This window comes from Pavona decussata, unplaced genomic scaffold, assembly GCF_977016875.1.
Source record: "Pavona decussata unplaced genomic scaffold, jaPavDecu1.1 SCAFFOLD_62, whole genome shotgun sequence".
Taxonomy (NCBI): Eukaryota; Metazoa; Cnidaria; class Anthozoa; order Scleractinia; family Agariciidae; genus Pavona; species Pavona decussata.
The window spans coordinates 387,736-402,186 of NW_028145483.1; the positions used below are offsets into that span (position 1 = coordinate 387,736).

The 14,451-nt window shown below is 37.8% G+C and overlaps 2 protein-coding genes across 2 annotated transcripts in view; both read left to right on the plus strand.

Annotated features, from left to right (window-relative positions):
* Positions 1-8,620: 8,620 nt before the first annotated feature.
* LOC146478841 (neuropeptide FF receptor 2-like) lies at positions 8,621-10,466 on the plus strand. Its single transcript, XM_085111519.1, has one exon. It carries the CDS (start codon positions 8,621-8,623, stop codon positions 9,737-9,739), a length of 1,119 nt encoding a protein of 372 aa, XP_084967645.1. The 3' UTR covers positions 9,740-10,466.
* A 1,644-nt stretch (positions 10,467-12,110) lies between these two features.
* The window catches only part of LOC146478842 (neuropeptide FF receptor 2-like), a 32,885-nt gene continuing 30,544 nt past the window's right edge, over positions 12,111-14,451 (plus strand). The window contains exon 1 of the mRNA XM_085111591.1: positions 12,111-12,177. The gene's annotated coding sequence lies outside the window, so the exon portion shown is untranslated. The remainder of the gene's footprint in view (positions 12,178-14,451) is intronic.

Genomic DNA, 14,451 nt, shown 5'->3' on the forward strand with positions numbered 1-14,451 from the left:
TTCGCACCTTTGGAAAGGGGTTGAAAAGAACGTGAATGAAACAAAAAAATCCAAACAAATAGGCCATTTCCGAGCTGCTGTGAACCTCATTATGAAAGCGAGGCTAAGTACAAAGTTTGTATTATAAAAATTAGCTTTGTTTGCATATGAATGATAACTTATTTTTATAATAAAAGCTTTGCACTTAGCCTCGCTTTCAAAGTGAGGCTCACAGCAAGCCGGAAATGGCCTATTAAAAGATATATATAATATTCAAGCAAGATTCACATGAACTGTGCTAAGGTCATAGATAGCCTTGTTCCCGCATGCAGGGCTCAGCGCGCTCACCTGAGCTAACCGAGTTTGTGAGCACGGGGTTTGGGGAAGAGAGCGATAGCTCAACGGGTTTAATCAACGTGTGACGTCACAGTAGAACTCGTGCGGTCGTGCAATGCAGTTCTCTACGTAATTTAGTCTGCTACCGCAGCTGTCTCTTATCGCTCCCGTCCTCCAGGGAGGATCGCAAACTCTCAGGGAGATATTGCGAACGCGTTCGTAAACTGTCTTCTTCTGAACGCGCCGCCTGACTGCTGGGAGAGAGATAGGGGGCCAATGCATTCGCAGGCTATAGGAGATCTTTGTCTTTTACATTCTTGGAAGTGCAGACAAACGAGGGGTGCGCTTAATCTAGTTTTCACAGAACTGACTTTCATTAACCACACGAGAGAGAAGTAAAAGTTTAAAGCAGTGTAAATAAGCAAACTGAATACGAACCTGAAACTCTAACTTGCCTTCAACGAAGTATCCAACGTTCTCTAAATACCCACGAGTCGCGAGTCAACCTCATTCAAGGTGACGAATTTAAGCTATCCCGAGAAGTCCTCATTCCAAAAAGAAAACAGCTTGTAGTCCCAACTGAGTGTACACCGAATCTGAAAAGTTTTATTTATACAAATCGGCGTCCATTCAGCATCAACGAGGAATGTCGTTAGCTCTCAGTCGCTTAACAACCACAAGCGATCTCTAAGAAGCTGGCAATACATAGAAAAAAACAACAACAACAACAACAACAACAACAAAAACAATTGAGGTGGAAAGTACCAGTATGACGAGCACAACAGCAGCCAGATCGGCTATTTTTAAAGTGCTTCTGGGACGAAAATTTCATTTTCCATCTTTTTGCATTTTCGTGTAGAATATGACCTTCTTACTCATGTTACCAAATTTCAATCCGATTGGAAGTATTTTTTTCAGCTTTTTATTCGAGATTTCACGGCCGCCATTACTTGGCCTTGTTCCGGAAGTCAAGGCTCAAATTACAGGAAGTGACGTCATTGGCTCAACACGAAAAATTCCACATGGCCAATTTTCATATGGATTTTACTTCATAAACTGTATTCTGCTGTTGCGAACTAAATAACAGCAGCTAACCATGCTTCGAGCAACTGGGCCCAGATTACGAATCATGGTCAGCCACCGCTTCCTAAGCTCCCAGCCATTTTACATGACGATAAAAACGACTGAAATGTAATTTTGACTACAATTAACAAATCGACGGCAGTTTTCTATGGTCTATACTCTTATAGACCATAAAATGACGTCAAAAAATGTCCAAAACTTAAGTGGAACCACGAGCCGCAGGCGAGTGGTTTCACTGCCAAGTTTTGGACATTTCATGGCGTCATTTTATAGTCTATAAGAGTATAGACCATAGAAAACTGCCGTCGATTTGTTTTTTACAATAACATGGAAAAAGTACGAGCGGAATTGGCTATTTTTTTCGTTGAGAAAGCGCGCGCGTTACATCTGACGTCATTTTTATTGTCTGTACTCTTATAGACAATAGCTACAAGCCAATCAACGCGCGGAAATTTGGACAGTTATTGTAAAAAACTGCTTCGATTTTATCGATTGTCGTTTATAACATAGTGAGTCTTTTTCAAAAATTAAAGGGGCAGTATCATGAGGTTTTTGCTATCTTTTGTTAAAAATGATGAAATAAGACCTTCAATCGCCTGCCAAATAATTCTAGAATGACGAGAGGAACGAAATTAACTCAATTGGTGAAAGAAACAACTCGTGATCTGTTCTAGCGCATTTTAGAAACAAAAATGCGAGAACTTGAAAAACATTAGCCTAATATTTTTCAAGTTTCAATCCAAACCGGCCTACTCTGTCTCGGGCCAGAGGCACTGATCGGCAGTTTTATTGCACTGGGGTGATAATTGTTAACAAACTTGACAATTATTTCGTTGTTTCTGCTGACAGTCAAACATTTTTGGGGTTTTGAAATGTCAGCAAATTTTCGTGATACTTCCCCTTTCAGACTTCTAAACAGTCAGCACTTTTAAGAAGTGCGTATTCTTCCGAATCTCAAATGAGCCGTTTCCGCTTTGATTGACGAGACGTGTCAACCTTTGCGTGTCAAACCTTTTTTTTATTGCTATAGCAATAAAAAAAGGCTTTTTCGCGCAAGAGCCAATCAGAATTATTCCACGTGATTTTTGTCCGCGTGTGCGTGTCAACATTGAAAAGCCTTTCTTGCACTTTTTCTGGCACTACTTGAACAATGAACATTAACAAGTTTCACACTTACTACAAAATAACAAGCGGGGAAGCCTATATAATAAAAACCATATTGAACTGGCCAGTTCGATCCATATTGGGAAAATATTGGTCTCGTCCTTTTTTTTTGCATATATTTATTCTGTCTAGTCAATGACAGATGGCTTACCTCACTTTCTTAACTGCTTATAGGTTATATTATAAAGACTATAAAGCGACAAGATTATTTGCATTTCTACTTAACAATTAGATTATTCGCTCTCGATTTCTATCGCGTGATAGTTAATGAGGGCGAAGCCCGAATCAACTATCACGCAATAAAATCGAGAGCGAATAATCTAATTATTTTGGTATAAATCGACTAGTCGTTCAATACCATCCATAATCGCATCATGAAGGTACTAATTATAGAACAGGAATACTCTGACTGATTGTCTCACCACTAAACAGGAACGTGTCTTATACTTCCTGAGCGACAGGTTTTGCAATTAGAGAGACTAGTCTATCAAAAATTGAGACATGCAAGGCGCAGGTGTACACTTTATTTGTCAGTAAGAGAGGCCTGAATTTGCCCGTTTTTTAGCCATTAGCGAGCTGTTATCTACGGATAAAGAATATACTGTACTTTGGCTGGTTTGAAGCTTACAAGAAAACAACATTCTCCGTTTTAGAAAAGGTACGTTTTGAGACTAATCTACAACAGAGTTTAGAAAAACGAATTGCGCTTTTCTCATTACAACCGAAATGTTTCAAATGTACTTAGTTAAAATTCAAGACTACTCTACAAAAAAATCCTCATTTGTTTAAGGCTTTTACTTCTACTCCAAATATCATTTTTTTTTTTTTTGTTATTATTTTTATTATTTTGTACTTGTATGAGAACAGGCCTGTAAGCAAGGGAGCAAATGGTTGGGGGAGAATAATTTGACGTGCGTTTGCTCTCGTTTACGTATTGAGAATATCATCTGAGATTTTTTATCCAAATTTGATACTCAGAATTTCTTTATAAGAGAAGATCATTGTTAGGTTTAATATATGTGTTTAGCAAAACGATAACAGATAGTCAACTATTATGACGGGCTCTACCAAAAACTAAACCTTAGTTTAGTTTAAACAGCCTGTCTTTAAGCCTGTCTAGTCTTTAAACAGCCTGAGGAAATTTATATGAGCCTATTTTTTTCCTTTAGTCGAATCATTTTTCGTGTCATGAAAAGAAACCTTTTTTTTATTATTTTATAGCCTGCGAGCAAGCTCTCTTGGGGGTGGGGGGCGGGAGGGACGCTTGCTCGCAGGCTAATTATTTTATCCTAGCAGGGGCCCTTTTTAAATTATGTACGCATTGAGACTTTTAACACAAAAACGCCGGGTTATTTAACTTATATGGTTGAAATTTTGCATAAAACAAGATGATTCCTGAGGAAAATATCTCACGATGAAAGAAGCAATATTCATGGGAGAATTTTTGAGTATGTTTACCATAAGCGGGTGGTTAGCTAACTATAAAGATTATACTTTATTTTGACTGGTGGTTTGAAGACAAAATGTCAAGTCTATTCAGATCGGCCAAGGCTGAATCGAAAACGAAAACACATTCAACAATTATTCGCGGAAAGCGAAGTAAATATTGGGGAATATTCCCCAAGACGAATATTCACCAATATTTACTTCGCCTTCTGCGAATAATTGCTAATTAGAATAATTACTCAGGTGATTATCAGAGAAAAAAAAGAACCGTCCGAAAAATGTCGATTTTGATTGTTTGTTTCAAAATGACACACGTCAATGAACAGAGACGCGTAGTCTGCCGATCACATGCTCAATCGATAAACTGCACATGCCTCAAGCAGTATTCTTTAACTGCTGTTTCATTGAGACGAAGCATTGACTTCTTTGAATGCATGAATGTTGGGTTTCTTCGACCCGTTTACCAAGATAGATGGAGATGAACCAGGATGTTTGGTGTAAAACTCGAGCCGGGTGTTAGCGATAGCACTTTATCGCACATTTTCTTGTTGGGATCCATGGCTTCGCCGGTTAACGGACGTTTATAAATTGCCCTCGGAGATATGCTGCTTCAGGCAGGAATTAAGTCCATTATTGGCTTCACTAAACAAGTACACGGTTGTCGCAGATGAAATTTTTTTGTTGTGGGTCGGTGACTATAGGTGGTGGTCGAGAGTCGCTCGAACCGAGGTTACTTTACCCTTGGAGAGACTCGATTCATGTTTGTGTGTGTTTTCGTTTTAATTTGCGGTTCGACTTTTGTTCAGCGGTTTGGCTGGGAAAAACGAGATACCCCCTCTCTCTTTTATTTATTTATTTATTTATTTATTTATTTTTATTTTTGAAGTGTTTGGGAACTTTTCCTCTCCAGTTTGGATTTTTTTCTCCTCTCCATAACTTAGCAAGTATAAAAGCTATGACAAAAAGACTTACTCACTGCACCTTGAATAAAATTCCCCTTAAGTCGCCTAAAATCGCCTTAAGTCGCCTTAAATCGCCTTAGGTGGCCCAAAATCGCCCTTAGTCGCTTAAAATTGCTTCCATTTTACAGTGTGTTTTGCTTAAGTCGCCTTAAATAGCCGTAAATCGCTCAAAGTTACGGCGTCTTAAAAGGTCCCCGAGTAGGCCTTGTAATTTTGTTTCCATTAGTAGAGATCACCCTCCGTGTCTGATTCCCATTTGCGTAGTGGGTCCTAATCGGAATATTTTACATACCAAAGGAAAAGAACATTTCTTAAATACAGATAACGATAAGAACAATGTCCCATAGAAGTTTTATAAGAAGACATACACGGTAACACCGGTGAGGGTAAAAGGAGGAATGAGTTTGCGGAATGGAATGTGGAATGACGTGCGGAATGGCATAATTATGCAAAATACGAGTTGTGGAATGACATAATTATGCGACATACGATTTATGCATAATGACTCACAGAAATACATTAAACTGAAAAAGCGCGCCTTTTTTTGGGCGCCAATTTGCAAATACAGCTTTTTTGTAACCATTTCAACCGAAGAATGCATCACAAAAACTCAAACAATGGTATCTTCGAATTCAAACTTTTTTCCTTCGATTCTCATCACATAGCCGTTGATGCAACATAGCAGCTCGTGGACTTTTATCGTTCGCGAGTGAACACAAGATTTGTAATACATTTGCATTAAAGAGGCTGTTTCAAAATGATTCTCAAACTCATTAATAATTCATCAAGAGAAAACAAGAAAAAAAACACTACTATGACCGTGGTTTGGATATGTGTTCCTAATTACCATAAAACTTTGCCAACTTAAGCCTTGAATTTCTCCGAGAATTATTAATCATTTGAGAAGCCATACCAAATACTCGAAAGTGTGTTTCATTAGATATCCAAACACCTCGAAGTTGTTTAAAAAAAACTCGGCTGTGCCTCGATCGTTTTTTCAACCTACTCCGTAAAAACTAAAATCTTAAACTAAGATTTTACCTTACGTTTCCCGTCTTATGCAAGACCACCACCACATTAAATTGAGACGTTGATCATCTTATTTTAACACACGAGATCTCAAATGAAGACTATCGGAGTCTCAGTTAGCATATAAGATAAAAGATCGTCTTAAATATTGTCTTTAAATCATCTTCATTTGAGAAGCGCTTATCTTAATCAACATTGAGGCATCTTACTTTAAGAAAGACCAGTCTTAATTATATTAATCTGAGTCGATGGGGTCCTTATTTTAAGACGTTTTTTGGTCTTGTGGAAATTTTAAGACGCCTAAGCAGGCTATAAGATACTGCCATCCTACGTAAGATGCAATACGCCTTAGGCTGGCGACACACCTGGCATTTTATACGACGATCGCAGCGAATTTGATCGTCAGCGAAAATCGCCAGTGATTTTCTCCACCGATTGATGCGGACACACCTGGCGATTTTTTTTCGCCGATCGCGGCGTTGTACATGTGATAAACCCGCCCAACCTGACTGATTGACTTTACTGGCAATTCGCAGCGATGAGCGTAAAAAAATCGTGGGAACGGGCACATTTGGCGAATTTAATCGCCGATATCTGACATGCCAGATATCGGCGATTTAATACGCCGATCTCTACTCTCACCATTTTAGTTCTCGGTAAAAAATAAATAAATAAATAAATAAAAAAAGGCTAACTTGGAAGAATAGAAAATTCCAACACAAAAGGATCCAAATTTTGGAAAGCCCTTCCTGATTGCTTCATTAAAAAATGCAGACCTCATAGGGAACAGGACTTCTCTTCTGATTGGTTGATTTTGATCCAAACTCTGCAGACACGGAGTCTGGGCTGGAGTCTGGAGCTTTGATCCATCGCAAACCGCCTCTCCGTCCTTCGTGCAGTCTCTCACCTTGTTCAGACTTAAAACAAGCCGTTTATATTTTTCAAGCAGCGGAGAGTGGAGAATTTACAAGAATTTCGAGACAACAACTTCAATATTCAAATGAGAAGACATCTGGACATCAAATACGGTCTAAAGCCTCGGCTAAACGTTGTAACTATACACGAACTTAACAGCATGCACTGCACACTCAGCGGAATGAAAATGGAATGAAGAAATTACTGTCGCTTTCTAAACCGCCTGTTTTTTGAAAACCAAGATGAGTACTGCAATTCTGCTGCGTCACCGATCAAAGGAATGAGTGTAGTGACAATTCAGACAATCTGCAATGCAAAGTTTATAATTTACGGGACTTTTAAGACCAACAAAACAGTATTTAAAATGCCGCGGCCCGACCTCTGTTTTCCTGCGAATTTACGGTAAGCGGATTTGTATAAGTTGTGTCATTTCAGATTTGGTTTTAATAAAGTAATGGATTGAAATTTGTTGTGTTTTCATTGCTGCATGTATCATGTTCAAGCTTAACAGTAGTAAACGCTCCCTGTTTTTGAATGTAGGCTTAATAGTGACCGTTGCAGTTAGATTAAAGATTTCTTCCTTGCTTCGAAACTTAAATTGAGATTCTAAAGCATCTAGAATAAGATTGTTCAAATCTTGAGATAAGATGAAAATATGACTTACCACAGCACTTTGAATCTAAGAAAAAATCATCTTAATCTAAGACGCCATCATCGCATAAATAAGAAGAAAGTCGTCTTATCCTAGGATAAATCGTCTTCAAATGAGATTTACGCGCTGTCTTACCACAGCACCAGAATTAAGTGTAAAAAACGTCTTAAAGTAAGATTTTAGTTTTTACGGAGTACTTCTCAATATTTGGATCAGTCTGTGGAAACACACCTTCTCGTGTTTGATATACATGTATGACGTAAACATAAGCTAATAGAATTGGAAGTATTCTTCGATCATACTGATTACATTTTGCAACACTGAGAAAGACAGAAAGACAATGTAACGATCGCGCATAGCACAATGACTGATATTTCATTGCCGGTAAGCCAATTACAAATCTGGAATTGCATTTTCCACTGTGGAATCCAGGCTTTGATATTTCACTGATATTATATTACACCCTGTGGTTTAATTACACCTTACTTGAAGACAGTTTTCCAGTGACAGAATGTCTGAATTTTAATTGTAATACTTTAAAACTGCTATTTTTTTTTAAAAAATAAAGTTGCTTCAATTGTGTAAAATACCTAATAGTTTTACTAGGCATAATTTCACCTCACTTTTTGAGGCCTCCTCCAATTGCATTTTACTTAGTTTGAAAAATCACTTACTTGCTTACTAGGCTTCCTACTTACCACCTTACTTACTGACTGACTGACTGTGTCTGACTGACTGTCTTACTGACTGGCCACTATCCGACTGACTGACTGACTATCTGATTGTCGACTGTCTGACTGACTGACTGACTGACTGAGTGACGGACTAATTGGCTGACTACTTGACTAACTCGGTGACTTAGTATCTCACTGACTGACTGACCGTCTATCTGTTTGTCTGACTGACTGACAGACTGCCTGATTTACTCACTTGCTTCATCGTCCTCGGTCGGGTGCCATTTTCTTCAGTTTGTTCTAACCATGCATTATTGTTACTTTTTCGCTTTCTTACAGGTTCTTTAACAAGAAAAGAAAGAAAACTCACCTTTATCACAATGAACAATTCCACCCAAATCAATTCCAGTGATGACGCGCGGTGTTCAGAAGCCGTTTCTGTTTTCTTCACAACAGCAATGGCTGTAATCACCTTTGGCGGTTTGATTGGCAACCTTTTGGTGTTTATTACTGTGAAAAGAAATCGAAACCTTAGAACAAGCACCAACTACTACTACGTCAATATGGCGGTTTCTGATTTTCTTGCAAGTCTCACAGCCTGGCCGCTGTACCTCACTGATGAGATAATCATAAGTAAAGGAAGTCTTATTCAAAGTCCTTTGGCCACACCTGGATGCAAAGTAGGAGTGTATGTCAGATTAGTGTCCGGTATAGTATCCATTCTAAGCCTGGTGTTGATCGCTGTCGACAGATTCATCGCTACGGTGTATCCCTTAAAAGCCGCACTGCTGTCAAGCAAGATAAGGATAAGTCTGATGTTTGCAGTATGGTTTATAGCCTTTGGCTATTTGGTACCAATGTTTTACTTTCACAAAGTTGAAGACGTTGGGGAGGAAACATTCTGCAGATCTACATGGGACGACACTTTGGGGCTTGCAATCTACCACATAGTTGCGCTCATCATGCTAACTATTGCACCGTTAATTACTATAGTCATCTTGTATTCTCGCATCATGCGCACTTTAAGACAACGACCCAACCCAGAATGCAGTGCAGGGAGCAGCATTGTTGAACAAAAGCGACTTAAGCAGGGCCAAAACATCATGAGAATTTTCAAATCGATTGTTATCGCTTATTGTGTATGCCTCGTTCCTTTTATGGTTCACTTGATTTTAAAGATGACTTTCTCAGAACTTTTTACCAAAGATAAGTGTAAATGGATTCTTGGGTTTTCATATTTTGTATTACCGTCTCTTAGCACAGCAATCAACCCAGTTATTCTGTTTTCATTTAGTTCTAATTTCCGTCTCACTTTGCAAGCCTTCTGTTCATCTTCATGCTCTCTTGAAAAATTACGATCGTGTTGCAAATGGAAACATCGGTCAGTTTTGTCCCTCAACAACAGCGTGGAATTACCAGTAATATCGAGACACAGAGAGAACGCCTGGAAAGAAAAAGACAGTGCAAAGAACAAGGACTTGAGTAAAACTTATCCTTAAAATTGGTACATTTCGTTTAAAGGGGCACTGTCACGGAGATTTGAATGTACTTTGGTACAAACTGCGCAAATATTTGACTAAGAGCCTATTTTCTAGCACGAAATTGCTCTTAGCTAGAGCACATGAGAAAAATACTGAGTGATTTCACTGAGGAAGAATATACCATTATAATTTTTTTTTTTGTGTGATTTCTTTAAAATACACAGGAAGAACTTGAAAAATTTCGCCATTTTTTTCAAGTTGCACCCATTTGCATCCAAACCATCCGCAGCCAAAGATAATTTATACTAGTTTCTGTGCTCTAGTAGGGTTATTGTTAACAAAACTGAACAATTATTTTAACAATCCACCGATACAAATATATTGTCTGGCTATTCAAAGGGACACTGAAAACAGGTCACAATAAAAAGAGTGCAGGGTATTTTAACTAGTTTGATGGCTCGCTGTCACGATTAGTATCACGCAAATCACATAGCTAAAACAATCCCCTCATCTAAAGTTAACATTGTTTTTTTTTTTCAACGACAAATCTCGAAGGCAAGTATATAATATTTCAGTTCCTTTACAATACCACGTCATTGTTTCAAATTTTGAAAGTAACAAATATTAGAAACCGATCCACCGTGGGACTCGATCTGCATAATAACTTTTGCCGACATATTTTAAGCGCCCGTTATAACAGTTGATGACGCACAATACAAACTTCCTGTCAAATCTCACCAAATTAACTATTACACTCTTGCTATCTACTTAAAAAAAATATTTCAAAAGATGAATGGCTCATCTTCAACACATCTAAAAGCTTTCTATGTCGATTTATAGAGTTGAAACACAACAGCAACGTATTCACATACCGCACATGCAATCACGGGTTAATTAAATTTATCCGAAAATACAAAAAGAGCTTTGTACCCTACTTGCTGTTATTAGTATTTATTATAGTTGAACCATGGGCTATACGAAACATGGGTTTCGACTAAATAAAAATTACATTTATCTCAAATAAAGTTGAAATACTCACAATGAAGTAGACTTTTGTCTTTTTCGGTCGTTTCCTCTCATTTATTTATTTACATTATTCAGATCTATGCAGCCGTATTATTCGTTTAGGAAATACAGAGACTGCTACTACAGAAAATACAAGAGGCTACTACAGCGTGAGGCGATTCAACTTTATTTGAGATAAATATAACTTTTGTTTAGTCGAACCCATGTTTCCTATAGCCCATCGGTTTAACTGGTCTGCGTTGAAAAAGAGCATTCTGATTGGCTCCCTGAGCGGTCCGAATTATTCCTGTACTATACGGACCGCTAAGATGGACCGCTTGCGTTACAACATACGCTTGTATGGATCAAAGTGTTTCAATTTTGACAACACAAAGCAAAAATGCTTTCAATTAAGTTTATAAAGTAGGAACTGTTCAAACCATGATGTCGGACTTTTACAACGAGCGCGACGGATTTTATTATTAAGTCGAAATGACAAAAGAAAGCTCAGAAAAACAGCAAACTCGACAAAGAAAACAAAAAAAATTCCGTCGACAAGTCCTCATAGTACCAGAACCACTAAAGAAAAAAAAAAAAAAACAACCAAATCTTACCTTAAAGTATTGGTAAAAGTTTGCCACTAAACGGAACGAGTTCAGAGAGTTTGAGGCAATATCCTGGGTCGAACTTAATCTGCCGCTCTGCGCTTTCCTTAAAAATGACGAAGAATACGAACCTGGAACTCTAACTTGCCTTCGACGAAGTATCCAGCGTTCTCTCAATACCCACGCGTCGCAAGTCAACCTCATCCAAGGTAACGAATTTAAGTTATCCCGAGAAGTCCTCAGTGCAAAAAGAAAACAGCTTGTAGTTCCAACTGAGCGTACATCGAATCTGAAAAGTTTTTATTGATTCAAATTGGCTTCCATTCAGCATCAACGAGGAATTTTCGTTAGCTCTCAGTCGCTCAGCAACAACCACAAGCGATCTCCAAGCAGCTGGCAATACATAGACAAAAAAAAAAAAAAACAAACAAACAAACACAAAAACAAAAGCAATTGAGGTGGAAAGTACCAGTATGTCGACCACAACAGCAGCTAGATCGGCTATTTTTAAGGAGCACATTTCTAAAACTGCTCGCTTAGCATCCAGATTACGAATCTTGATCAGCCACCGCTTCCAAAGCTCCCAGCCATTTTACATGACTATAAAAAAGACTGAAATGTAATTTTGACTACAAAAACTTTGATTTTATCGATTGTCATGCATAACATAGTAAGTCTTCTTCAAAAGTTAAGACTTTTGAATAGTCAGCACTTTTAAGAAATGCGTATTCTTCCAAATCTCAAATGAGCTAACTTTTCATTTTTCCAACTTTTCGGATAAAGAATATACTGTACTTTGGCTGGTTTGAAGCTTACAAGAAAACAACATTCTCCGTTTTAGAAAAGGTACGTTTTGAGACTAATCTACAACAGAGTTTAGAAAAACGAATTGCGCTTTTCTCATTACAACCGAAATGTTTCAAATGTACTTAGTTAAAATTCAAGACTACTCTACAAAAAAAAAAAAAAATCCTTCTACTCCAAATACCCTTTTTTTTTTTGTTATTATTGTTATTATTTTGTACTTGTATGAGAATAGGCCTGTAAGCAAGGGAGCAAACGGTTGGGGAGCATATTAAATTTGGCGTGCGTTTGCTCTCATTTACGTATTGAGAATATCATCTGAAATTTTTTATTCAAATTTGATACTCAGAATTTCTTTATAAGAGAACATCATTGTTAGGTTTAATATATGTGTTTAGCAAAACGATAACAGTTAGTCAACTATTATGACGGGCTCTACCAAAAACTAAACCTTAGTTTAGTCTAAACAGCCTGTCTTTAAGCCTGTCTAGTCTTTAAACAGCCTGAGGAAATTTATATGAGCCTATTTTTTTCCTTTTAGTCGAATCATTTTTCGTGTCATGAAAGGAAACCTTTTTGTTATTATTTTATCCTAGCAGGGGCCCTTTTTTAAATTATGTACGCATTGAGACTTTTAACACAAAAACGCTGGGTTATTTAACTTATATGGTTGAAATTTTGCATAAAACAAGATAATTCCTGAGGAAAATATCTTACGATGAAAGAAGCAATATTTATGGGAGAATTTTTGAGTATGTTTACCATAAGCGGGTGGTTAGCTAACTGTAAAGATTATACCATATTTTGACTGGTGGTTTGAAGACGAAATGCCAAGTCTGTTCAGATCGGCCAAGACTGAATCGAAAACGAAAACACATTCAACAATTATTCGCGGAAAGCGAAGTAAATATTGGTGAATATTCCCCGAGACGAATATTCACCAATATTTACTTCGCCAAGTTCGGCGAATAATTGCTAATTAGTATAATTACTCAAGTGATTATTAGAGAAAAAAAAGAACCGTCCGAAAAATGTCGATTTTGATTGTTTGTTTCAAAATGACGCGCGTCAATGAACAGAGACACGTAGTCTGCCGATCACAAGCTCAATCGAAATCTCATGCTCAATCAATAAACTGCACATGCCTCAAGCAGTATTCTTTAACTGCTGTTTCATTGAGACGAACCATTGACTTCTTTGAATGCATGAATGTTGGGTTTCTTCGACCCGTTTACCAAGATAGATGGAGATGAACCAGGATGTTTGGTGTAAAACTCGAGCCGGGTGTTAGCAATAGCACTTTATCGCACATTTTCTTGTTGGGATCCATGGCTTCGCCGGTTAACGGACGTTTATAAATTGCCCTCGGAGATATGCTGCTTCAGGCAGGAATTAAGTCCATTATTGGCTTCACTAAACAAGTACACGGTTGTCGCAGATGAAATTTTTTTGTTGTGAGTCGGTGACTATTGGTGGTGGTCGAGAGTCGCTCGAACCGAGGTTACTTTACCCTTGGAGAGACTCGATTCATGTTTGTGTGTGTTTTCGTTTTAATTTGCGGTTCGATTTTTGTTCAGCGGTTTGGCTGGGAAAAACGAGATACCCCCTCTCTCTTTTATTTATTTATTTATTTATTTATTTATTTTTATTTTTGAAGTGTCTGGGAAGTTTTCCTCTCTAGTTTGGATTTTTTTTCTCCTCTCCATAACTTAGAAAGTATAAAAGCTATGACAACAAGACTTACTCACTGCACCTTGTATAAAATTCCCCTTAAGTCGCCTAAAATCGCATTAACTCGCTAAAAATCGCCCTTAGTCGCTTAAAATTGCTTCCATTTTACAGCGTGTTTTGCTTAAGTCGCCTTAAATAGCCGTAAATCGCTCAAAGTTACGGCGTCTTAAAAGGTCCCCGAGTAGGCCTTGTAATTTTGTTTCCATTAGTAGAGATCACCTTCCGTGTCTGATTCCCATTCGCGTAGTGGGTCCTAATCGGAATATTTTACATACCAAAGGAAAAGGACATTTCTTAAATACAGATAACGATAAGAACAATGTCCCATAGAAGTTTTATAAGAAGACATACACGGTAACACCGGCGAAATCATAATGTGCTTTGGAGCACTGAACAGCTGATGGCCCGCTAAATTTATAGTGATGCAAACATAAAATAAATGTCTTCCTAAGATACTTTGCTGTTTCGAAATGAATCTCAAACTCATTAATAATTCATCAAGAGAAAACAAAGAAAATCACTACTATGACCGTGGTTTGGATATGTGTTCCTAATTACCATAAAACTTTGCCAACTTTAGCCTTG

Coding starts and splice junctions, on each gene's coding strand:
- LOC146478841 (XM_085111519.1), top strand. CDS start 8,621: ATGAACAATTCCACCCAAATCAATTCCAGTGATGACGCGCGGTGTTCA.